At 41.8% G+C, this 24,949-nt stretch overlaps 2 protein-coding genes across 7 annotated transcripts; both read right to left on the reverse strand.

Annotated features, from left to right (window-relative positions):
• Positions 1–7,861: 7,861 nt before the first annotated feature.
• Positions 7,862–16,792, reverse strand: clic4 (CLIC family member 4). Its single transcript, XM_088356357.1, has 6 exons — positions 16,357–16,792; positions 11,546–11,655; positions 10,410–10,535; positions 10,206–10,312; positions 9,345–9,526; positions 7,862–9,251 (listed from the first exon to the last, which is right to left on the reverse strand). The coding sequence occupies exons 1-6, from the start codon at positions 16,423–16,425 to the stop codon at positions 9,087–9,089; spliced, it is 759 nt and encodes a 252-aa protein (XP_088212483.1). The 5' UTR covers positions 16,426–16,792; the 3' UTR covers positions 7,862–9,086.
• A 328-nt stretch (positions 16,793–17,120) lies between these two features.
• Positions 17,121–24,947, reverse strand: srrm1 (serine/arginine repetitive matrix 1). 6 transcript variants are annotated; one of them, XM_088356352.1, is made up of 16 exons: positions 24,783–24,947; positions 23,512–23,601; positions 23,289–23,411; positions 21,320–21,490; positions 21,081–21,169; positions 20,786–21,010; positions 20,417–20,599; positions 20,212–20,331; positions 19,882–20,090; positions 19,561–19,647; positions 19,365–19,500; positions 19,206–19,292; positions 18,615–19,070; positions 18,265–18,451; positions 18,045–18,189; positions 17,121–17,860 (listed from the first exon to the last, which is right to left on the reverse strand). In XM_088356352.1, exons 1-16 carry the CDS (start codon positions 24,801–24,803, stop codon positions 17,847–17,849), a joined length of 2,343 nt encoding a protein of 780 aa, XP_088212478.1. In that variant the 5' UTR covers positions 24,804–24,947; the 3' UTR covers positions 17,121–17,846. The 6 variants fall into 6 exon arrangements, with proteins under 6 accessions (XP_088212478.1, XP_088212477.1, XP_088212476.1 ...); XM_088356351.1 differs by having other exon boundaries at positions 18,030–18,189; XM_088356350.1 differs by having other exon boundaries at positions 18,016–18,189.
• Between the last annotated feature and the right edge of the window lie 2 nt (positions 24,948–24,949).

A 24,949-nucleotide genomic window follows, 5' to 3' on the forward strand; every position in this document is an offset into this window, starting at 1 on the left:
GACGCCTGCTACGCGGGAAATGGAAGAGAGAAACAAGTATGGTTCTCCAAGCGGGGATCCCAGCCAAGGTAGTTTCTCATCAAGGCTGGGTCTACAGAGACCGAGACCGCTCTGTGTGACAATGCAGCGGGCAAAGCCGAGTTCCCACAGTGGAGCTCCTCTCCATGGATTTTAGAATCATTGGACCCAGAGGATTGCTGAAAAAGGGGCACTTGCTCAAACACACATATTCAGGTCAATTGTGAGAGTTGCTACAATTATTATTTTAGCAATTGTTTTTGTAAAAAAAAAAATTCTGTGAATATAGAACTACACACATGAAGGTACATTCAATTTCCTTGTGCATAATAATTATGGCAATTAATATACACGTCAATCTGGTAGCATGCTTATTTTATAATAAAAATAAAAATGATGACTCATCTGTCTTGTTATTGATTTCTAGGAAGGCGGTCAGTCAAAACCAGAAGAACTCCACAGACCACACTATGGTGGACCAGTAGCTGAGACCTCCAAGGACAACAATGACTAAAGCCACAAAAAAAAAAAAAAAAAAAAAAGTCTGAATACATTTAAGCTGGTCTTGGTGCAAAATGACCACAAGTGTCTCCACCCAATTAGCCTTTAATTCAATTAATTAGTTTGGGTCAACCACAACTCTATAAAGCGAAAGAACTTGTAGTGTTATTGCATTTGTGCTAACTGGACTTCAAGTGAACACTTTGGATTTGCAATGAACCAAAATATGGTTTGACTAAAAGAGTGGGTCAGTTTCCCAGAAACAACGTGAGTTGTTTCCCATGCACGTTCATGAGAAATGACACGATATTTTTTCCTCTCTCTCTTTGCTCTTTTCTCACACAGAAAATCAGAATAACGATCTGTACATGTGCACGCTGCTTCCTCTATAAAACAGGAAATTAGCATCCACACGCACTGAGCACATCGCCACGCGCTGCCAGGCTTTTATTTTTTCACTGAAATGATGAGGAGGGAAACATACACCATTAAATCCCAGTGGAGCAGGTCTCGGATCACTTCCTGCTCAGTCCGGGGGAACACGCTGAGTTGTTGTTCACATCAAGCAATCTTCCAATCGATCTATCGCCCCCACTTTTTAAGTCTAAGTCATGTGGGAGAGTGAGTGTCCTTGTATTGTTTTATTTTTCTTATTCTTACAATTTTTGGAATGGGGCTCCAAATCACCTGAGCATCCAGAGTGCTAAAAAGTAATTACTGTGATTCTCTCACCAGAATGACATGTGTGTCGGTGTTCACACCCCCGTGTCTGGCCATGGCTGGCCATGGGCCCCCAACAAACCAGTTCCCATGGTTCCACAATATTCACTACCTCAGGGGACACCTCCCACTCACTGGTTTGTTTTCAACCTTAATGGGAGATCATCTTACACGTCTTTATCGTGTGTGTGTGAGACATAAAGTTTGTGAGTATATGTATTTTGTGCATTGTGCATGCACCTGCACAGACAAAAGCAAAGTATTAGTGGTGTGTGTCTGTGTTGTGTGTGTGCACCTGCAGGCGTGTGTGTCAATATCATGGTTTTTAGTATACTGAAATGTGTTGCAAATATTTTGGAGGTCCAAAAATGGGTGGGGCAGTTAATCATAAATCTCATCCCAAACAAATCCTTAAATCACTACAGATTGCTTTAGTGGCTTGAATTTGTGCAGACGTCATGTTTACTTTTTTTGTTTAGAATAAATTGGACTTTAGTTGTTTTGCAAAGACACTTTTTATCTGATCTTAGACATAAGGAGCCAACTGTGTGTGTTTGCACGTCTCCAAGTCTCTCAGGATTGTTGGCTTGTAGACACCAGACACCTTCAGTTCTTTATTTCTGCCCAATAGGCATGGAGGATGATGAAGGAGAAACATTTGTTCGGAGATGTCCTACAGGGAGCATTTATATTTTGGTATAATTGCTTTTAAGAGCTGATATCTTACAGACAGATCAGTCACGGAACAAAGAAGGCTTGTGGGGGGACGGAGAATGAAGAAGCTACATTCAAGGCCTGGTAATGAAGGGGTTTTCCTGAGAGATGACAGCGAGGAGGCGGATCACAGGGTAGTACATGGGAGAGGTAATGGAGGGAGAATATATTGTGATTAAAGATGACCTCATCTTGAGATATGACGCTCCCATCCAGATTTTTTTTATTTTTAATTATACTTTCTCCTTCGTGTGGTTCATGCAGGTGTTTTAGACATTCCAAATATTCATTCAACTGTTTTGTTTATCCCCAATTTTGAATTGCTGTAAATTACAATATAGACTGCTTTTTTGTAAATTGCCAAAATATTGATTTTGTTAGTTTTTTTTTCCCCCAGAGAAGTGCTATTCCACTTTACTGCAGTCATTCCGTGTTATGCCAAACGGTGGCCCTGCCGTTTTCTTTTTGCGGTCTCTGGAAATGCCCCCACTTTTCCGGCCTTGCTCCAATTTTCTTTAAATACAACAGTAATTGGTTTGATTTCCTACCTCCGGCCTGGTGGCCAGGGGGGTTACGAGGAGTTGTGGGAGCTCGTGAGGGCCAGGCAAAAGGGGGACCGCAGCATGCTTGGGTGGTAATATACTTTGGAATTGAGTGCCGGCTCCACCATTGCCGCTTTAGATGCTGTTTATAGCCAGATCCTGGAAGGCCATCAATGGAAACGTTCATAAATCTGCAGTGTGAAGTGTGCCAAGAGACGCAAAAAAAAACACAATAGTGGGTCTGGGGTGACAAAAGAAGAAATAACAGTGTGCAATTAAACTGCCTTGAGTCTTGGGAAAAGAAATGTATTTTTATCTACATTCTGGAATTATTAAAAAAAAAAATCTGAAGTTTGTGATAACGCCGTTGAAGCTGTTATATTGATTTTAGAGCGAAAAAAGGACCAAATATTAAAACCAGTCATCATCAAAAGAGCTATTTGGAGGGATTTAAGAGAAAAGGGAGGGGGGGGTATGCATGAGTAATCAAAAAGTAAATATTAGGTCGTGTCCAAAGTCATTGTTCCGAGCTTCTAGTATTTCCTGCTCTGCCGTCAAATGAGAGCAAGCATCCAAAAGAGGCCGCCTGAGATATGTGCACTATTTGTCCCGGAGTGGCGCTGATATATGTCCAGATGGCAGTGGTGAAGCAAGAATACTGGAAAATCTCAGCAAGCACATACACCAGGAGAAAAGAATTGCCACTGGACTTTCCAGTGGAGTCATTGCTCGCAAAAGCCACAATTCAAGGCAGTGGTGATCTTAACGCGACACACCCCTCCTGATTCCTGATTGCACATGGGAGAAATTGGATCTGTATGTTGAAAACTTTCAGTCTGGGGTACGAGAGGTGTTGATTTTTTACAGTGGCGACCTGAGAAGACTGGAGAGGAGGGGGGGGCGAGTCCAAGGCCAGTGCAGCTTTTTACTGTCCAGTGGGTAGACAGTGGAGGACTTTGACTCGTTATGATGTCTGGAAAATAAAACAGATATTTTTCCAACTAAAGCATGATTCTGAGGTATGTGGTCCAACCACAGAAGAAATGGACCCAGGAGGCTTCCGTAAAGCTCGTGAACTAGTGCAAAGCACACGTAGGGACTTCTAAAAATGGCATGACACACGCACACACACAAACGATGTGCGGCTTTCCCGGCAAGCGACAGTCCTCTCGGTGGAAAAATTTGGTAACCGGTACATTTAAGACCAGAACGCTGATGGATTGCAGAGACACTGCAGCATTAAAGACAGGCAGAGATTTGGGAAACAGTATATCGCAATATCCCGTTTTTTTTTAAAAGGGAAGACAAATTGTCATTTTAGTCAAGACACAAATGCAAAATTTGTCTTTGCAGGCCATGTCAAATGATGTGGCAGGCCGTATCTGGCATGGAGGATGAAGGGAACAAGACCAACAGAACCGGCAAACTAACATAACTTAACGGACCTACCGACAGAAACTGAACTGACAAAGACAAGAACTGAGAAACAGGAACAGAGACGTGAACAATCTGAAAAGGGAGTGACGGGCAGACAGGACTTAAATACAAGACAGGTAACGAGAGGTAGGTGACTGTGATTAGGACATGATTGGGAGTCGATACAGGAAGGGAGGGGCGAGTAATAAAACAACCGGGGACCAGTCGTGGCCCCCCGAGCCTCAGGTTTGACATCTAAAGGAAAAAGGGTTGATCAAATTGAAATATATATTTGTGTTTTTTGTGCCACCCCAGTCACATACAGTCGATCCAAGTGGCCGTTGTGAATATCATATGCGCACGCCGTGAAAGCCAGACCAACCCAATAATTACAGTGATCTGAAACAGTGAAAACCACAGTGCCTTTCCATGCAAAAAAAAAAAAAAAAGAAAGAAAGAAAGGCACAACCTTTATAAAAACAAGATGGTTTTGGAAGTAGAAGCAGGCGTCAGCTTAAAAACAAAAAGACTCCTGAGTTTAAAAACAACCAACCATCTTTACACAGCAACCTTTTTGGAAAAACAGGGGCATTTATTTTTTTTTATGCCACACAACGACATTGTCAAAACAAGCCTGTAATACTTTTTGCACGCTGGGCTAGTTTTCGGTGATGTAACCGTAAAGAAATATTATACAAGTGGTGTGCTGTGACGTATTTGACATGCATATCTGACAAGTTAGACAACCTTTCAATTCTCAGTATTTCCCTAACCAATTTTACAGTTATAATTAGTTTTCCGTTTAGATAAAAAATGCCTCTGAGTAATGGCGCCAGCCATTTAGAGTAAACACATCCGGGTACATTTGCAATGTTAATGGGGAAATACCTGCAATTCAAAAGAGTCTCCTAAAAGTCATCTTTGGGAGATCAAAAAAAATCTTGCGGCCTGATACCTTATTATGATTAAACCAATATAGCCTAAAGGAAGCCTAAAGGAAGTCTAAAAGCAGAAAAGCAACTATGAACCTGCACCTGCAGAATACGGAACAATAAACACATATGGCATTAATTGATTGCCTTTTGCTCTGGGCTTATCACATTTATTTTTATGCTACTAAAGGGATGAACCTGAACCAAAATATTGGCATTGAAACTGAGCTGGAGAGTCAGTAGGGGACATTTGAGAGTCATCTGTTGTCGGTTCAATTGGAGACATGATGGGGAGGAGTCAAGTAGGGAGTTTTTTGCTTTGCGTGGATGGATGGCCTTGGCAGTCAGTGGCTGGCAGGAAAATAAAGCTTGAAAATGGAAGGCAGAGGCAAAACTTCAAAGGCTCATCGTGGAAGTTTAAAAAGGAAACCTGCTAGTTCAGTTTAACACTAACTGTGATGAATACAGAACATACTTCTTCACTGTTGAGGCTCACGTGGATGTTCACACCATGCCGATTTTACAACCCACACATTTGTCATTCTTAGCATTGCAGACAAAAATATTCAGCACAAGTTGGACTCACTGAAGTAACAACCTGCCAGGTAAAAGCTAAAGTGGTGGGCGTGGCTGCTGACATAAGCAAGTCTTTTATGTCAAACAGTTTTCCCGTCACAGACAAAATAAAACAGGCAGCTATTGTATCCTCATAAAGAGACTAAACATCCCAACAAAGGCCCCTCGGAGGCCTGAAGAAGCTGACGTCACAAACGCACAGTTGACACAGGACTTAAAGAGATGCCCCTTTTTTTTGTGTGTGAGACTTTGAAGCTTTACCACCCACATGTCTTTTTATCCAAACACAGCCACCCTTTGCACACAAACATCCCTGTGCTTGCTTCCAGTGAAAAAAGTGCTGACAGTAGAAAGGAAATAGAGGTAAAAGTTGCAGGAAGATTCTGTGGATTATTGTGCCCTCTAGCGGTTGATGTTATGAACTGCATTATCAGTCGTTTTTTTTTTTTTACCAGGCAGTTGTTAACCGCAGCTCTGCCACAGGGTGGACCCACTTGGGGTGAGTGGCCAGTCAGGGATGGGGGCAAAACAGCTTTTGTGTGCAGCCCAAGGGGGTCTACCACAGACCCCTATCTCCCTACCACAGTAGCCACCGAGCCCCAGAGAGGAAAAAGCCACCCCACCACATTTTAATGAGGGCTAAAATAAACAACGTGAGCCCACAAAAGCCACCCTGACTGGTTGACTGGAGGCATCGGCCCTGGGTAGATAAGCCGGCCTTTTACTTGGTGGTTTGGGAGTCGATGGGCTGGCTGATACGCTACCGACAACCATACAACGGCAATTCAAATGACAAACACATTTGATCAAATCAATTTTTATAATAAACCAAAATAAGTTAGCATAATAATATTCAAATTTTGCAGACTTGTGAATATTATGTACAAAATTGGCACTTGCACCCACAACTTCGCCTATTCGCGGATGCTTTTATTTCCTCCATTTTAAAAAAGGTTTGTCTTGTTTTTCATTTTGAATGCATTAAAATGAGATTATTTTTGTATTCTGGAATCTGAAAGGAGAAATTGATGTTTTTTTAAAACACTCCCACACAAAAAGCAAACCTATAAAACACACAAGCCATTTATTCCAGCCTTTCCACCAGATGCTCAAATTCTGACATTAACAGCATTTGAAACCATTTTAAAAGCTTAAATATATAAGAATATTCTTGGGTTACATGCTTTCCACCAATGTGCCACTCTGAATTACTTTAAGCACCATGATGTGTCATGAGGAGCTATCAAAGGCTTATTTATGACTTCTATATGCCCAGCAGACAAAACCACTCTGTTGCAGCCCCCCCCAAAAAAAGACATTAAGATTGATGGGTTAATGACAGCTACTATGATTTGAAGGCATTTGGAAAGAAAAATACACCTATGCTGGAGTTTCAGCATGGCCTTAGCACTCTGCTAACCAGCTGCAGATGAAGACTTTGGAACACAGATGCCAATGTAACCTCTGATTGAAGGCCAACTTTTCCAAAGGGCCATGTAAAGGACACGGTGAGCATTATGTTGCAAAACACACTTGGGCTATGAAGGTACCAACATCGGAGTACGTCAAATTTACTTCAACATTCCTTCTCTCTGACTGGCACATAAGTAAAAAAAAAGAAAATCAATAAATTATTGGTGATGTTAATGTTTAAGTTAAAAAAACATGGAGGTGAATTTTGTTTTGTTCTAACTTAAGTGCAGACAAATATAAAAAATACAGTTTGTTCCAGCTATGAGGAACTCCTTTGGGCTTACACAGACTAAACCAAATGCGAGGCAATATTACACTGCCACATGGCATGTCAAATGCATCGGGGCTCTTGTGCAAAGAATACTTTTCACACATTGTAGGACCAAAACCTAGCTGGGATAACAGTGTGTACCCTTGGGTGAGATATTCCACAAGTGTAAATATTTAGCCAGCTGTATAAATGGCTGTTGTGTAAAAACCTGTTAAGTGAGAAAAACAGCTTGGCTGAGGGGAGGAAGAAAAAAAGAAAAAAAAATCAATGCCAAAACAAAAAAATGTGCCACTGTCGTTATGGGTGTCACACCAACATAAAATGAGCGAATATCAATTAATGAGTGTGTGGTGTTTTATCTTCTCTTTGCACACACTCACACAGAGCCCTTGTGTGTGTTTCTGTCAAGGTGAAGGTGAATATGTCTTAATGTTCTCGCCAGTGACAGGGAAGCACAGACTTAGCTTGAAATTTGACACCATCTGGAGAGCATCCAACAACTACAGTACATAACCTCATACCTTCTTTGTGTCAAATGACTAAAATGTATAAAAGCCATGTATAGATCCTCGCTGCTCAGTGAAAACCTTAAATGCAACATTAAATAAATATAAATAAAAAATATATAAATAAAAAGGTAAAACATTTTATAGAGCTCTTGCATTGTGCGATAAAAATACACTCCGTGGCACACATCAAACACTGCCAATAACAAGTTTATTTAAAGTTGGTGCTTGGAAAAAAATAAAATTATAACACAACAGAGCACAACTTGGTGTTTATCTTGGTGCAAGGGAAAACACGCATTGAATTAAAAATGATGCGGCAAAGACGACAAGTAAGGCAAAGAGATGAACGCTCATCAAAAAATTGAAATTTGAGCGGGCGGGAAAGGGCCCGGTTCTTCCAACCGTGTCCATGCTATGTATAAAATTTACACATTGAAATTCGAGTGATCAAACAAATATTTACAATTCCTTGAAGCAAAATTCTATCCTAACAAAAAAAATGTGAAAACTGTTGGACAAAATAATATTTTGCTTTTTCGGCACTACACGCTAAAGCACTTGTTGAGCTACTCTGATCATTAATACATTCACTAGTTTGAGATTAACCAACAAACTGAAGATTTATTTTCATGCTATTCTGCCAGGTGTTTTTTGAATCGTCAACCATTGACACCAGTGAGTGAAAGTTGGCGTCTTTACAATCGGTTTTCTATTTTCCCTGACCAGAATAATGTGCCCTTTTTTTTTTTTCCTGCAACTTGAGCTGAACACGTTAGCTAGCTTTTTTGGCGTTGCTGTTTCAGTGCACATTTTCCTCGACATGGCAATGTGGTGAATCATACAAGGCATGAGTGAGCTACATATAAATTAGATGAAGCTGCAAGTTTTTACTTTGTTGAGAAGATTTCCCAGTAGAGCTACAAAAAATGTGTTTGGTTACCGGCTGACTTCACCTGGAATAACATAAACTGATTTAGCAGATCAAGTCGATGAACACAGGTTTTGGATTAGTTTTGGTCAAAGAAAAACAAAACACTGAAAGACTAAACATTGTTCACAAGCCAAAAGACGCTTCTTAAGAGTTCACCAATTTTGCTACTCTTGTTCGTGACCTTGCCTCTGCATGCAGAGAGAAGGTCACTTTAAAGGTCACTTATCAGAACGTGAAGGTGATCCGGACTTTTGGTAAGCCCCGCTAACGGGCTGCCTGCTTTGCCGTGGTAGCGCCTCACAATCCATCAGCAAACGGAAAAACGAAAAAATGATTCATGTTTGCTCACCGAACTCGTGACATATGATGAACCGGGAAAGGGGGAACAACGATATGTAGTAGTTTTCATTCTCGTGTGTGTTTGCACTCTAGTCCGTGTGCTGCGTGGGCGTGTAGAGATATGGGGCTTCGAGACAAGCGAGCTTATTTGACCAGCCTCTTGGCTACATCTGCGTAAGCGATTTCGATTTCCAGATCACTAGGACAGGTGTTGGTGAACTCTTCACGCGTGTAAGCGATGTTCAGGTATTTCCAGATGGCCGTCATCTCTTTGGGGATGTCAAAACCTCTGTATTTCTTGGCCACCACCTACGAGAATAGGATCAGGAAAGAGTTTTACATCACAACATCTCAATCCATTTTTATATTTGAATAAAAGTGAACGTTGAACGCAATCGGGACCTTGACAATATGCAGCTTCGGCAGCAAATTGCAGTCGGCCAGGGTCATTTCTTCTCCGTCCAAGAATTTGCGGGTGGAAACCTTGACGTCCTCGATGCTGTTGTGATCAATCTCATCAGGCAAGGGTGAGCGAAGATATTCGTCCAGCTTCTGCAGGGTCTTCAGCAGCCCGCGCTCCAGAGCTACACAGAACCACAATTCATTCAGGACGTTTCAATTCATCTTCAGCCAGAGGCAGACTTCCTCAGTTTAGACGTATTGCAACTAACCACAAGAGGGCAGTATTTCATCAAAATGCAAACAAGAGCCTGTTATGAATGTTAAATGATTACTCCTGTTCAATTTTTGTCTATGCACAGACAACATGCAAACAAGGTTACACATTTTGACCTAAGTCCATTTAAAGTCGTGTTAGAAAATATACAAATACTATGTTTGGAGCATTGTTCAATAGCACTATATATATTACGGGGCCACTTATCAATGAAGCATAGCGATGAGAACCACCACACTGTTTACACTGGCTGGCTCAATATTTTCCCAGGGCGGTGAATAGCCGAACACAAAATGCCAGAGGATCATGACATTTGATCATACACAACATTATTAAAAGAATATTTCAGTCGACGGACTACATATTTTAAGAACTTTATCGCCATTATCTTATTGACAAAATTGCTCTGAAAATTCCTGTGTGGATGAATGACTTGTTTTGCTTCCGGCGTGCCCTAGCAGGTGAAGAGTTTAAGGACATGAGGAGGAAGCAGAGCAGGTGTTTTTGTATTATGCCTGTAAGCCACCAATCACGTCAGAGCAAGCATGTTGCTGAGCAACCACTAAAGTCCTCAAGACTGGTCCTACCTTCATTTGCATCTGGTTTGGAGTTCTTAATGAAGGCCGAAAACTTGGCAAAGATGTCCATGCCAGCTGTGTTTGACTCGGGGTGTCTCGCCCCAAGTTTGACATACCTGCAAATATTACATACTTGGAAACAAGTACTTGCAATGTATTTGCCAATAACGTCGGTCATGGGCACTGCTAGCATAGAGGTGATAAAATGCTCACTTGGGCGGGCAGAGGACGTCCTCAAGGAACTCCTCGATCTTGTTGACGTCTGTTTTGACCTCGCCGTTGAAGGTGACGAAGGGAGGATGCGTACCTGGGGCAAGGTTCTGCAAATCTGCAGGCTTCCTGCGGGACACAGAGGAAAGATTTCATGTGAGCAAACTAGACCAAGTTTGCTGCTTTGCTAACATAAACCTGTGCACACACAGATGTTTCGTTCTCTTCAGCCTTCAACAACTATATTTTCATAGAGCCTTCAAAAATGAGAACAGAAAGTCAACTCGGGCTATCAGGCTAAAAAGTTCAAAGAGTTGGGCAAGATTTGGGACAAGGCATCCGTGGCTCCAAAAACAGGAAATAACATCAAGCCTTTGGCATGCAAACGGGAAGTGGCACCCTTGGCCAATGCTATCACAGAGCAGGGAATAAGAAGCAGCCGCGGGATTTCATTACTCATATTAAAAGGTCAGGAATATATCCCTTTGCACTTTATAGTCGTGAAAATTAAAAAAAATAAAATCTGGAGTTGTCAGCAGCTGCAACATGATTTGAGACAAACTTGAATGCGAGTAATATGCAGTAAAAAGTTTGTCGATAGAGAACAGATGTCCGATTGACCATGGCTGAAAATAGTCGAGCATTTGGATGGTGTGGCTTGGCAAGATGAAACAAAGTGGAGTTTTAGATGAATCATACAGAGAGGAAAAACACAGTGGGTTTGCTAAAGACTGTCTGCTTCTGGAACTTTCTCTTTTCATCATGCATAGTTTCATCTCTGTGATGATAAATAACACGGCGTCCAGCAAAACGGGCAGGATGTGTCTGGAGTAGGCTCAAACGAGCAAATGTTCTTCTGCCTGGGAAAGGGTCATGGGAAAAGTAAATAAACAGTGGGGGAGACAGTGAACGTGCATGTCAGGACTGTATCACAGTGTTACAAAGCTACTGAAGAAATCCATTCACAAGCCGCAACATTATAACCACTTGTGGCACAGGTTCATATTTTATCAATTACAAGACTAGATATAAAAAAAATGGGAACTAAAGCAAATATATATACACACCAAATGTGTGACAGAAGTGTACAGCAAATTGACTAAAAAGATAAGCCCGAGGGATGAAGAGAATGGCCGCACCTCTTGAGGTCCACGGTGGTGACGTTGAAGACGACGCCTTTGAGCCACAGGATCATAAACAGCCGTTGGGAGAAGGGACAGTTTCCAATGCTCTCGCCATCGCTTCCCGCCTACAGGAAATACATATTTCAATCAGTTTTTCTTACCATCATGCTTACCACATTTCAAAAATATATATATATATACACATTTATGCTATATTATGATAAAATGATTTGCGAGCATAGAGTCATGTCTCAAGAATAAAACAAAATAAACCCCAAATCCATTTGTTGGTATTGTACTCGGTCAGAGAGCCCTTCTTTTACACATGACTGGTCGAGTGGAGGAAAGAAAACAGAAAAGACCAAAGCGCCGACTGCCTTCTCTTACGCTTGATCACACTTTGCCTCCATTTATCTGGACAAGGACTGACTCTCCAGAGTAAGAGGAAACCTCTGAAGTGACTCAGACAAGCTGGCTTCTTGTTTCCTCTCGTTCTAGACTTGACAAACAAAAGGGAATGAGTGGTCGCCGGATTGAGCTCAATGCAAATGCTGTGTGTACACTTCATCGAGAACAAGATTCACTGTGGTCAAAAACAAAACTCGACTGCGTGAACAAAAACGGTCGAAAGCTGTCGCTGAATGGAAAATATGGAGTCGGCTTCTTTCTGGTGGGAACAGGCTGGCCGCTGTTGTCCTCTGTGTGACAAGCAGTGGGATGACACGCTTTCATCTGCTGGTTTCCATTGTACGCCGCCGCCCCCCCACAACATCCCACCCAGTCCAACTCAACATCAGAAAGGCTTGAATCACTCAATTTATGTTCTGCAAACCGATGAATGAAATGGAGATCAGTTGAACTGATATTACATGAAGGTTCGAAATCATTTTTCCAAACAGGGCCACCAATGCGGCACAGCGACGGTTACCATGACGATATCCGACAGGACATGTGTGAAGGACAAATTGAAAAGTAAACAATGACCTCAGTCTTTTCGACGCGAGGCAATTTTCTATTTGCTGTACGTCATCACATTCACCCAAGCCTTCCTTGATCCAAAATGACCAAGAGCAGCTGACAATGACAGCAGCTACTCCAGATTCTTTCTATAAACCACAGCTGTGGCAGTGTCTGAAAGACAGAAAAAGAAAAAAAAGAAAGAAAAACAGAGTGCAAAGTCCCTTCCAAAGAGCATTAATGCAGATAAAGAGGCAAATTATAGGAAATGGGAAGGCATTAGCCATGATAAATGGTGGTCTTGGGCACAAGTAAGAAGTAGGACTTTTCGAAGGCAGGACTGCCGAGTTCTTCTCTTCCTCCATTTCATCCCTCTCTCCTTATCCTGGGCCCCCTCTGTTGTATGTGTGGGGGGTGAGTTTGCTATTGGAGGGGAGAAGGGAGAAACTATGCCAGAAATGTCCCGTTCATTCCGTCAAAGAAGGCGCCTTGTTTATGTGATGATAATTATATGTCACAGTACTATCCAATAGAATTGGTTAAATAAACAGTAGATCATGTCGCAAATTGCGACGCTATAAAAAAAAAACATGGTTTCTCAGAATATCTGTTCTTCAGCAAGAACTCTTGTACATAAGCATGACATTTAGAGAAAGGGCTCCTCCAGAATATTCTAGACAGAAACAACACAAAGCGCTTTTTGTTTTTAGTTTTGGGCACGTCCCCCGTTAGCAACTGGCAGCCCCGCTGCCCTGTTGAGAGGGAGGCTTAGTTCACAACTTCACATCCCAATAAAAAGAAAAAGAAAAAAATGGGAGCCAAGATATTTTTGGGACGCCCTTATAAAGTTCATAGGACGAAAAGAAAAACGATTGCAGGCAGTTGCATCATCCTTGACAAAGCGTTCACCCTTCCTGTGTATAAAAGTCTGAGGTAACAATTACTAAAAGACTCACTATCTCAGCGCCCTAAATACACACTGGATTGTTTACCTAATGTGAAAAAAATGCATCCAGCTGCCGAGTGAATGGAGGATGTGAGTCATGCTCGGGCCACCTCATCCATTGCTAGCAATGCTGTGCGAGCCTATTTGGTCAATTATGGAGCTGATTTGATCTCCATTGGACATCCTTTAGGACAGAGGTGAACTACTGTTCTGCAAAAATATGAAGTACATCATACATAATTACATTATAAAATAAAATATTTTGTATCCCTAGAAGAAAGTTGCAGCGGTCAAGGACAATGATTCCTATTCAGCCCAGTCCAAGCTCACAGCCTAATTTTAGTAACTTGGCGACCCGCGCTCGCCCCTCCCCAGCACACTTTATATTCTAAAATTGGGTGGAACGCTCAACAGGGGTTCAGGCCATATTTTGACCGAATAAGGAGTTCGTGATGATACAATCTAGCGGCTTTCCTCTTTGAGCTGTGTGACACACAGCGGAGATGTTCATTTGGGTGCAGCTATGGCAACCACATTGCAACACCTCCCTCCCTCTATTTACTGGACTACCCATGCATAAGCTCTGGGAGACAGAGAAGGTAGTTTAAGAAAGAAAGAAGTGGTTGACTGAATCAGAATAAAATGAAAATGGGGGGAAAATATACAAACTTATCTACATTTCACAATCCAACCCCAAAACTGTCAGATGATGTAGTTGGGAATAGGGAACTAGATCAGACCAAATTTCACATGACACATTTGAAAGCACAAAAAAAATATTGAGTGAGGGATGACTAATAAATCCCACAGACAGACAAAACCAGAGGGGAGTAAAAATAAAAAAGTCCGATCCTTCTGGATCATGGCAGCGGCACAATAACATCCCATGACACAGCTGTGACTCATGCTTACATCACTCAATGGAAAGCTCTCAACTTCTCGTCAGACACAGGACTACTGTGCTACTGCTGCTGGTGCACAAAAGGGAACTAAAAATCAGCGAGGTGTTGGAATCTTCCTTCCTTTTGGTTCGTCATCCTTATCCATCTTTTGCATCCTCCTCACCAACAACAAGTGTGTCTCACAATAAAGATGAAATAAAATAAATACCAATAAAACATGGAGGGGATCATCATGGGGTTTTTCCTTTCTCTTCATTAACAATATTAGCATACAACCCTGTCGACTTTTGTGCTACATTAAACTTGTACTCCACTTGGAAGAATATGGCACGTGAAACACAAGCAGACTGGATTGCATTACAAACGATCCAGTTACATGTAGTACATGTTGGCCTCATACGTGGGCTCACAAACATGCAACAAATACTTGAATGCGGGTTGAACCAAATTGCTTAAGACCAGAATCAAACCCCAACAACAAAGCCAGCTTGCAATTCTTTTTTGTAGCTTGTTTCCCGCCATTGTGTTTCGGGATCAGTCTGTTTTCTTGAAAAGTGCAAAAATGGTGGAAATTGCTTCCTTGCAATCATGGAGGGTACAAAATATTTTTCCAGGAATGGGCAAAAGAGCAGACACACAAAAAACTGCACACCATACAGGTGAATAATAAACCATTCATCTTTGCTCCCGCACTTGTGATGCCAACAACATCACTTTAATGCTTGAGAATGCCAAACAATGGCATTGATTTTTCTAATTCAAAGAAGAGAAACCAAAATCCATTTCTTGGTTGTTTGGAACACCTTCCAAGAAGTAGAATAGTAGTGTGTGTAGAGAAATGACAGGCCATAATTGAAAAGTTTATGACTTGGACTTGCCAAAGGTTAAGTGATTGTTAGATTAGCAAAGGTGGTCGGTCACATGTGGCAATGTAACATCATTCCGAATAAAAGATATTGCAATCTGACCGCAACGATATAGAATCTAACATATACATCGTAAAAATTCTCTTTACACAGAAGGGGCGGTCACATTTGATGACACATTAGTCAAATAGAGCCCAGCCCAGCATGACGCATATGAGAGAAGGTGCACAGTCCAAGCAACGAAGGTCAGAAGGAAAGAGTTGCCTACATTATGAGTAAACCTTCCAGGCCTGTAGATGACCTAATCTCACCTGCAGACTGTGAGAATTGATCTGGATGAATGTGAATATCCTTAAGCACACTGTGACTATGTTCACCTTCCATCAATGCGCTGTGTTACACCATTTTGCACATTTCTTGGGAAATGCAAGTTGCTTTGATTGCTATTACTTTGTAAACCGAAACTAAGACACCTTGTTCAGTAAACTGCCGTTTTATGACAGCTGCATGTCAAGTCAAGTTGCAGGGACAGAAAAAAAAAACAGTTGTTAACGATTAAACTGAATAGAACTGATTTTTCTTAGTAGTTTTTCGTCCACACTGCAGCAGCACTCCGTCGATTTAACACACATTCTCCCTCACAAAGCACTCGCAGCTTCTTGTGCACCAAACCCCCCTTTCTCGCATTTTCCCGCTCTGCATAAAAAAAGCCATACATTGCAGTCTGATGCATTACAGCATATATTAAAAAAAAAAAAATCTTAAATCCAATTTTCAGAGATGAAAGGAATACCAAAACCGCCATGAGAATACTACAAGTAACAGCGATATTATTGACTAACGCATCATTTGAATGCACAAGGATAAACAATAGTGGCAATTTAAAAAGGTGTTTGCAACAAGGCAACGTTGGAGAGCTACATCCGCCCTATTCGTGTCAGTGCAGGGGTTACGTTATGTTCGAGAATGGACGGACCTCCAATGGCTGGAAGACTCCACTAAGCAGACAATAGGCAATGAAGTAAAGCGCGAAGGGGGACCGTTAACGCTACCCCGAATGGGCCAGCACGTGGCAAGAAAGCTAAAAGTGCGTTGGTCTTGGGTCAAATGAACTGTCCCGTGGTTAAAACAGAACTTTTTCGACGCAGATCTTACCTTGACAAACAGCTCGATCATCGGCTCGTTGTCTCCCTTGACGCCGTTTTGCGGTACCGACAGTGACATGGCGACCGCTACTTTCTTTTTAACTTCAGCTGGAAGGAAAAGCGACTTTTCCTCTAGTCTACCACGCCCAACTGAAATCGGTGCTCTTCCCCCTTTCCCGCACTGAAGTCCACGTCCACGCTGCGCTTTGTCTGGCCAGAAAGAGCCCGGTAGCGGGTGCTGGAGGTACAAAAGCTTACACGACGGTCCGGTTCGCCACGCGATCGCTTCCCTAACGTCGCCGTTCGATTTGAGAGGGGTTGGAGTGACGTCACTGGAGGGTGATGCTTGTCCGTTGAGCAAAGTAGCGGAGTGATCGTACAGTAATTAGATTTTATTTTTCCAAACCGAGACGCCACCGACAGCGGTAAAATACGAAAATGTGGGAGGGTTTGTGCTGGGAGGGAATGATGGAGAGGCGGAGTAAAAGCAGCAAATGGACTGTGTTGGCTTCGCCCCGGATGTCCTGATGTGGACATTATCGTGTCTAATCTTTAATGAGCCATGCTGAATATTTTACATTAGAAAAATCTAACGGCACACCACCAAAAAATAAAGTGTGTATATGTATACATATTCAAAAATCTCTCCATGCACTTTGTGTGTAACCTTAGTGCTAAATCATTGTATATATACTTATCACTTTGAAAATTCATTTTAGTAGATCCCTTTCAGAATGACAATGGTAGATTTCATTTGTAACATTAAGGAAGAGATTCTATAAAAAAGTTTTAATTGTGAAAGGCTGACAATACAGATTGGGGGTACTAAATACAAAACAAAGCAGTCCCACACAGCTTAGCTTGTTTCAAGGATGTCCAAAGGGGAAAAAAATGAAGTTGGATAAATTACAGCATCCTCAACAAGCCACAAAAACCAGCTGGTAAATCAAAATGTGCAATGCTGAGGGTAAAAACCTTTTTTCTTATTTTTTTAACAGCAGAGTCCCTGCTTCGAATTTGAAGGTTATAGAACCATGTACAAGTATGTGCAGGTTTTCCTTTATATGCCACAGCCAGTGGTTCATGCAAACCAGAAACAATCACTGCACATGCAATCATTTCATAAAATGAGTCTACTTTTGGTTATGGGAAGGGGAGGAAAGAAAAAAAAAAAAACTATAAATCAACCCCAAATTTACATGTTCCCACGCTAATCAATTTGGTAGTTATGGACAACACAAGCGTTTGACAGTTTAGCTGGTAGGCTGACAAGTCAACACTCAAAAGCAATGCCTCAAACCTGAAAAACAAAATAACGCCAACAGTTTGTACATTCTAAGTTGTATCAATTTTATCACAAACATCAAGGTTAATGTGAAAAGGAAAAGGATGCCCCGAGAGATTTAGGACATCTGTGATGGAGACACCTGCGACTTTCTCATAGAGCGTAGGGCCTTCTCTCGCAGATGTTTCTCCAGGTCATCCAACGTGTCCTCCACTTCACTCTCTGATTCCTGAAAAAGAACAATCGCTGGTTATTTTGACGAAAAGAGGGAGAAACACTCATGTCAGTCATACAACAATACATCTCCTACGTCCATGTTCTATTGGCGTTTACTGAAAAGCCATCAGAAACCCTCCGCGGCTAAAGATGACAAACAGACATAACCTTTCTTGATTCACCATCTTCATCCCCACCCTGGTTCTGCTGGGTCTCTCCACTACCGGCGTTGACACTCCTTTCCTTCTTATGCTTCTTGTGCTTCTTGTGTTTCTTGTCTTTCTTATGCTTCTTTTCCTTCTTCTTCTTCTTTTTCTTGGCACTGCCATCGACATCGGAATTCTGCAATGCAACACGTGACGATGCAAATGTAGATTAAGAAATTATGATTTTGTCATGTTCAATATTGCGCAGTACCTTGCTAGGTGATCGGCTACCGGATCCACTGCTTGCCTTTTTGGCTAGTGCGGGGGACGCACTTGCGGATCGAGATGGTGAGGGAGAGGCAGATGTGGGGGCTGGGTGTTTCACAGCAGCTTGTTGAGGAGAAAGGGATCGAGACCTGGAAGAAACTCTCCTGAAAGGCTGAGGGCTCACTGAAAGTCTGTAAACGCAACAACAAAGACATGACATCAACAAAATGGACTTGCACAAATTAAAGCTAACGTAAAGGACTGGAGAGCTTGCACTATCAGCTATTTTGTTTGTCCATTGTTAATACCAGTATTAGAAGAAAAAAAAAAAGGTGCAAGTAGTGTCCTATTTACCGCTGATTGTTGCGTGGCTCTGGGGTGCGTGAGACTCTTCGGATAGGTTTTTCACTGTGTAATGGAGAGTGTTTCCGCTGGTTGGAGGATTCAAAATGTCTGGCAGGACTGATAGAATCTCTGTTAATGCGACTGCGATTTGCAGGGGACTGAGAGCGCTGATTTGCTGCTGCTGCTGCTGCAGCTGCAGCAGGGGACCGGGCATCACGACTTAGGCGGACAGAAGAGGGCTTGGGGCTTCTTCTGTGTCTCGGCGGGGATGTCGACGAGGGAGGTGTGCGCCTCCGCTGGATGGGAGAACTTCGGCGTTTGGGGGATCGAGAAGGACGGCGTTTGTGCCCTGGTGAACCACGTCTAGCAGGAGAGATAGATAATTTCCTCTTCTGAGGAGGTACGGGGCTGTAGCGACGCTGGATAGGAGGCGAATAACGCCTGCGGGGAGGTGGGGAAGGAGACCTGCAAAGCACCAAAGACATTTAGAACAGAGACTTTTTTTTCATGCTTCAACATTGTTACATTATCAACGTCGATATAGTGTTTCAGAACAATACTCCACACAGACTGACTATGTATCACGAATATGGCCAATACCTTCGTCTTGGTGAAGGGGACCTGCGACGCCTTACAGGAGTAAGGGAACGGCGTCTGCGAGGACCAGGAGATGGTGAACGTCTTTTCCTGAAAGTGACCCAAAAATATCAGTCAAATGAACTTTCCTTTATGAACAAAAATAATCTGCATGTGTCTTACCTAGGAGAGGCCTCTCTCTGTGGCCTCCTTGGGGATGGAGAATGGCTACGCCTCCTCTTAACGTCACCATTTCTGGCAACTGGTCCTCCTTTTGGTCTCTTGGACGCTTCCTCGTCTGAGGAGGAAGATCCTGAATCTGAAACCAAAAAAGGTGCTTTATGGCAATTGAGGACTGACTGACTGCAATTCATCATACCTGAAGATGACTCCTGATTCTGTCTACGATATTGTCGTCTCTGCTGCACAGAATCCGCAGTTGCGCCTTTCTCGTTTTTATCCTCCTCTGAAACAAAGATTGTAAAATGTCCCATGAGTGACGAGTCACCTTGACTTTTTTGAACTATAAATTGTGGTTGCAATGAAGAATCATTCTAATCCCATAACTTTCTAATAGGGAATCCAGATGTGTTTAATTGACATTTTAATAAGTGTGACGATTTAATCATAATTCCATCAAAATTGAAGAGACCTCAAGTACTTATTCTAATATGGAAACCTCGCAAGGTGAAGACCTTACCAGATGATCTGGCAGGAGATGCTGACCCTCTGCCCCTCATGACCCGTGGAGATGGTGATCGCCTGTCTTTCCTGGGAGGGCTAACGGAGGCATCAGGAAAGTGGGGCTGTTTTCGTGGTGGTGAGTTGGATATTCTTTTTATTACTTTTTTAGGTGAGCGGGAGGGAGAAGAGCTGCTGCCAGAGGATGAAGCTGAGCGAGATCGTCTCCTGCGGGACACATACGACACAATTAGAGCCGCGAGTGACATTTCCTGTGCATATAAAACTAATGCAGAGAATTTTTAGGATTTTGACTTCACAAGGTTTGTAAGTGTTAGCAATGACTAACCTGCGAACAGGAGAACGCCTGGGTCTGTTTCTGGAGCTGGGAGGGGGCCGTCTGGGTGGGCTTCTTCTACGAGGTGACATTCTCCTTCTGGGACTTTGTCTTCTACGTGGAGAATAAGATCTGAAAGAGGTAAGAAGATAATTAGGGTTAACTACGACAGGTTTTGAAGACAATTCAACTTCAACATTACATAACAGAAAATAACCTTGAACGGGACCGCCGTTTGCGGTGGCGAGAATGAGAACGGGAGCGGCGCGGAGGTCTTTCCTTCCTACTGTCCTTCTCCCGTTCCCTGGATTTTGGTCTCTCCTCAATCTTGGCTTTCTCAGGTGGAAGCTCCTTCTCTTCAGTCACGGAGTCTGCTTTTGCCATCTCCACAACAGTTTCGCTAGAGAAATGAGAAGTGTGCTTTATTCTATTTTATTTATGACTGTAATGTCAACATATATTGTCAAAAATACAGATTCCAAGGTTATATGTTACTTTTAGTTACAATGTTGAGGCAAAGAGAATACTGGGAAAAAAACTCTCAGAACTACATATGTGTCCTGTATGACAAAGTTTCAACGCGTACCTGGTGGAAGACGGTTCTTGGAGAACTGGTTCTGGTATGGCTCTTCCTGCTGTGTCAGGCTCTATTGGCTGCTCCACAGGTTTTGTGGAAAGCTGCATCAAGGGTGGAGGAGGTGAACTCCCACTAGGTAGCGGCACTTTACGTCTTGGGGAGCGTGAGGGGCTATGTTTCCTTTCGCGCCTCAATGGAGACCTGCGTCGTGGCGACGGGGACCTAGTCTTGCGTCTAGAAATAAGATGACAAATGAGTAGGATCAAACCTTAACTATGCTACATTGAAGAGGGGACGGTCTTACCTTCTCGGGCTCTTTGACTGAGCCCTTTCTCTTGCATCCTTTTTGTCGTCCTCTAACTTCTTCAGAGACGCGAGCTTCTCCTGTTCAATCTGTATGAGACGACAAAACTGTTGGCACCACTAACAATTGAGCATCTTCAAAGATTTGATTTGTGCCATCAAAAATGCAAGGTTTCTAGACTAGATTGCATTGCATGAAAAAACATTTGTCATATTTGGTCTAATGAGGGATAATCTCACCTGTCTCTGCTTAATCTCTTCTTTCTTCTGTTCCAAAAACGCAGTTGGGATGCCAGCAATGTTCTCCTGGGCACTCAGCAACAAGGGCCAGAGGTCTCTCATGAACTCTCTGGCATTTTTCCCATTCAGGAAACCCGTCAAGTTAATCTGCATCATCTTGCTATCCGGGTGCTACAAAACACAAAGCAGGGGAGAGAGAGAGAGAGAAAGAGAGGGAGACAGAAACATAACAATATTGAAATAATGGAAGAAAAACACATAATTAAGAGGTAGGATCTCTCAATTGGGAGCGCCTACCTTTCATTTCCCACAAATATACCTGTGATTGATGGTAACTGTAAAATAACGTATTCATACTTAAATTTATAAACGAGAAAAAAACTGAGTGCACTACTGGACTCGGAAAATAAATTTCATTTGAACTCCAATTCAAAGCTGAGAATATGCGCGCTGAGGGGAGAGAAATCTAACTGATCAAAACTCGCATGCAATATTTCTACCAAATTCTAATTGCTGCTCCTAAATATACATGTATACACAGAGTGTATACAAAATAAATCATTTTAAGAGATGTAAGTATACACAGAGTATATATAAAATAAATGATCTTGTGTTTAAGAGATATTCATTATTATTCATGTGTCCCTCCTCATCCCATATTCCCCTGTACAGTCTCCCCACAGTCTACAACTTCAGGTTTTTTAAAAACAGCCACAATACATAGTGCATCAAAACCCAACACTTTTAAGTACAGTTCCGGTGTCTTCAGTGAGTCCCGTGGGATCAGTGGGCATGGAGCTCCCTTGGCTTGCTTCCGCCTCACTACTGCTTGAGACTCAACCACCTTGAGCTTAATGTTATATCATTTATCTAAATTGCAAGAGACGAACAAGCAATAATGAGTACAGAGCAACACAAAAATAAAAGGTGTTATTCAACAATATCAATTCAATAGTTGTTCTTACCATGGTCTATTTGCAGTACCATTAAATTTAGCATATCTAGCCAGAGCAACCACATATACACATGAATGTATAGTTAACCGTATTTTAATGAAAATAGAAACTAGCTACAGACCTTCACCAAAATGAAAGAATATTAATGCAGCTTCTCTCCTCTAATGGGCAGTGTGACAAATAAATTGATGAGAGTCACTATTTTCAATTTTAAGCTGTAGTCACTACAAAGGATGAGGACCAGGTACAATGAATCTTTAGATTACAGTATTGCGAGTGAATAATTCAAGACTAAAAAGCCATGATCTCTAGATAATAATAACCGGGTGGATCAAGTGTGATGGACATAAAGCTAGGGGATGTTTTGTTCCAATTTCCATTGGCTGAAGTGCAGGAATCATTAGGTACCAATTCAGTACCTCTTGGGTTGGGTATACAGGGCAGTATGTGATCAGACACATCCATCTGTATCACAACCAGGACAAAAATGGATAATACTCAAATAGAAATTGGTGGAAATCCTTCTACCTTTGTGCTAAATGTGCAACTGCCCCCTTTGTACCTACTTCAACTGTATTTTAAGGGATCTGGATAATTTAATGATCTGAATAATCCTACAGGGAATATAATAATGGCATTTTTTTTTTCAGGTGTGTCTATCACTGGCATAGTAATGATCCCTATATATAACTCACCTCAAAACACACACTGCATCATGAAGGGAGAGATGGGCTCAGTGACTTTGGGCTCAGGAGAGAGCTAATTAGGTGTTGGTGCTATACTTCAGATGCAAGGTATAACATCCATATTGGTTCAGGCCTTTTAAATCATAAATCACATCATAATTAGAAGTATGCTGAATAAAGTCACTTTGTTACATAACAGCAAAACATGATTCATCACACCAATTGCTAATTTAACCACTCACATTTGACAAGTTCCCTTCTTTAATGAGAAAGCACTTCCCTCAAATATACAGTTTTGTGTTAAGAGACCAAAATTAAAAGCATTACCTTATCATCAAGCTGGTTAAATATGAACTCTATGACGACATCATCTTCGAATCCCAAAATCTCTGTCACCCGTTGAGTAATCCATGGCTTTATGACTTCGAGGTTGACTTTGGTCATATCCACCTGAAAGCAGTATCAGCAAAATGACAATCGCATCATCCCAAAAAATGTTTTTGATTTTTAGTTAGCAACAAAAAGATGTACAAAAGTAGCTTTTATATACCTTCTTGTCCAGACATTCTGCAAATTTCAGCTGCTTTAACAGTTTCTTGTGCTTGTTGCTGAACCGGTTGTCTTGCTCCGCACTGGTGCCCTGTAGGAAAAAAAATTGCATCTTTAGCAAATTAGCAAGTTTTAGTCTCGAGTGGGAAAGTGGGTTTAGACAATTTGAAAAAGAACAGCTTCATCAAGCACTATAATCTGCGTAAAAACTTAATTCAAGCCTTTCTTGGTGGCTGTATTTGCCTTAATTTGTCACTTTAACAAGATTTTATTTATTTATGACAATAATGTTATTTAGAAGTCATGCTGTTTGACAGCATCAGAATTTTAACGATCCTTATTGTGATTTTTGCCAATTTGCTCAACCAACAAATAATTAAGAGTTACTCAAAACTTGAGATTTTTTTAAATATAGACATTTACCAAGTTATATGAAGGACTATTTTCATGATTTCCTTAGTTCACTTGATTCTTAATTACCAGTGATCTTAGTCAAGTACAATTTGGGGCTTATCCACCCACTTCTAGTAGACCCACATGTAAAGGCCCTACTCAACTGTCACTTATCGGGATATATTTGAAGAAATGTATCCCAAAATTCCCCACCATAAAAATTATTCTCACATCCACGGTACCAGTTAGAAGATGATCAAAAGTTCAAGTGATCGCGATCGAGTTAATTTGCTGAGATTAAACAAATGACATTGATAGCCATGATGCTAGCGTTAGCTAAATCAACGACTGGATTATTTTATTCCGGAAATGGAAGACAACGCATCTGATAACGGTCAACATCATATTTAACGTGGACAGAGTTGCAAATGTGTCATCGGTTTGGTTTAGACATGATTGCTACTTGGATATTGTCTCTGAGTCCGACATTAGCGTTGCTGCAACGCGCTCATGGAGACCGAACGATGCACCACCCGGGCGCCATCTTTATTAGCTAAAGCTAGTCGCTCCCATGTAACCGACTATCAAAGTTAAATGTAATTTTCCCTCGTGTCACGGGAATTGAAGTCTAAAAGCATATGAGGGCAATACATTAGAACATTACACGATTAGGGTCGGTTGCTAAACCCTGTTCGAATAGTTTAAACGAATGTAGAGCAAATCACAATGTTCACGCACCAGTTGATAGACAGTACCCAAAACTACAACGTAACTCAATCGCAACCGGCCCGGTATGTAAATGGATAACGCTAGCTAGGAATATATCACGACAAAATTAAAAACTGGTTTTAAGTGTACTCAATTTTAAAAAAATCTTACGCGGAAGAACCCCGCGTCCATCGTCGAAGAAAATAGACGTTAGAATAGAAGACCGTTGAGTGAAGTCGTGTGATACTATGATGTTCCGTATTCAGCCTCGTGAAGAATGCGATCCTGCAGGCGGGAACATGAATTACACCCGCTGCTGTAGAAGCCTGCCGAGAAAA

Source organism: Syngnathus floridae, chromosome 16 (assembly GCF_059516105.1).
Source record: "Syngnathus floridae isolate MCC-2025c chromosome 16, RoL_Sflo_1.0, whole genome shotgun sequence".
Classification (NCBI taxonomy): Eukaryota; Metazoa; Chordata; class Actinopteri; order Syngnathiformes; family Syngnathidae; genus Syngnathus; species Syngnathus floridae.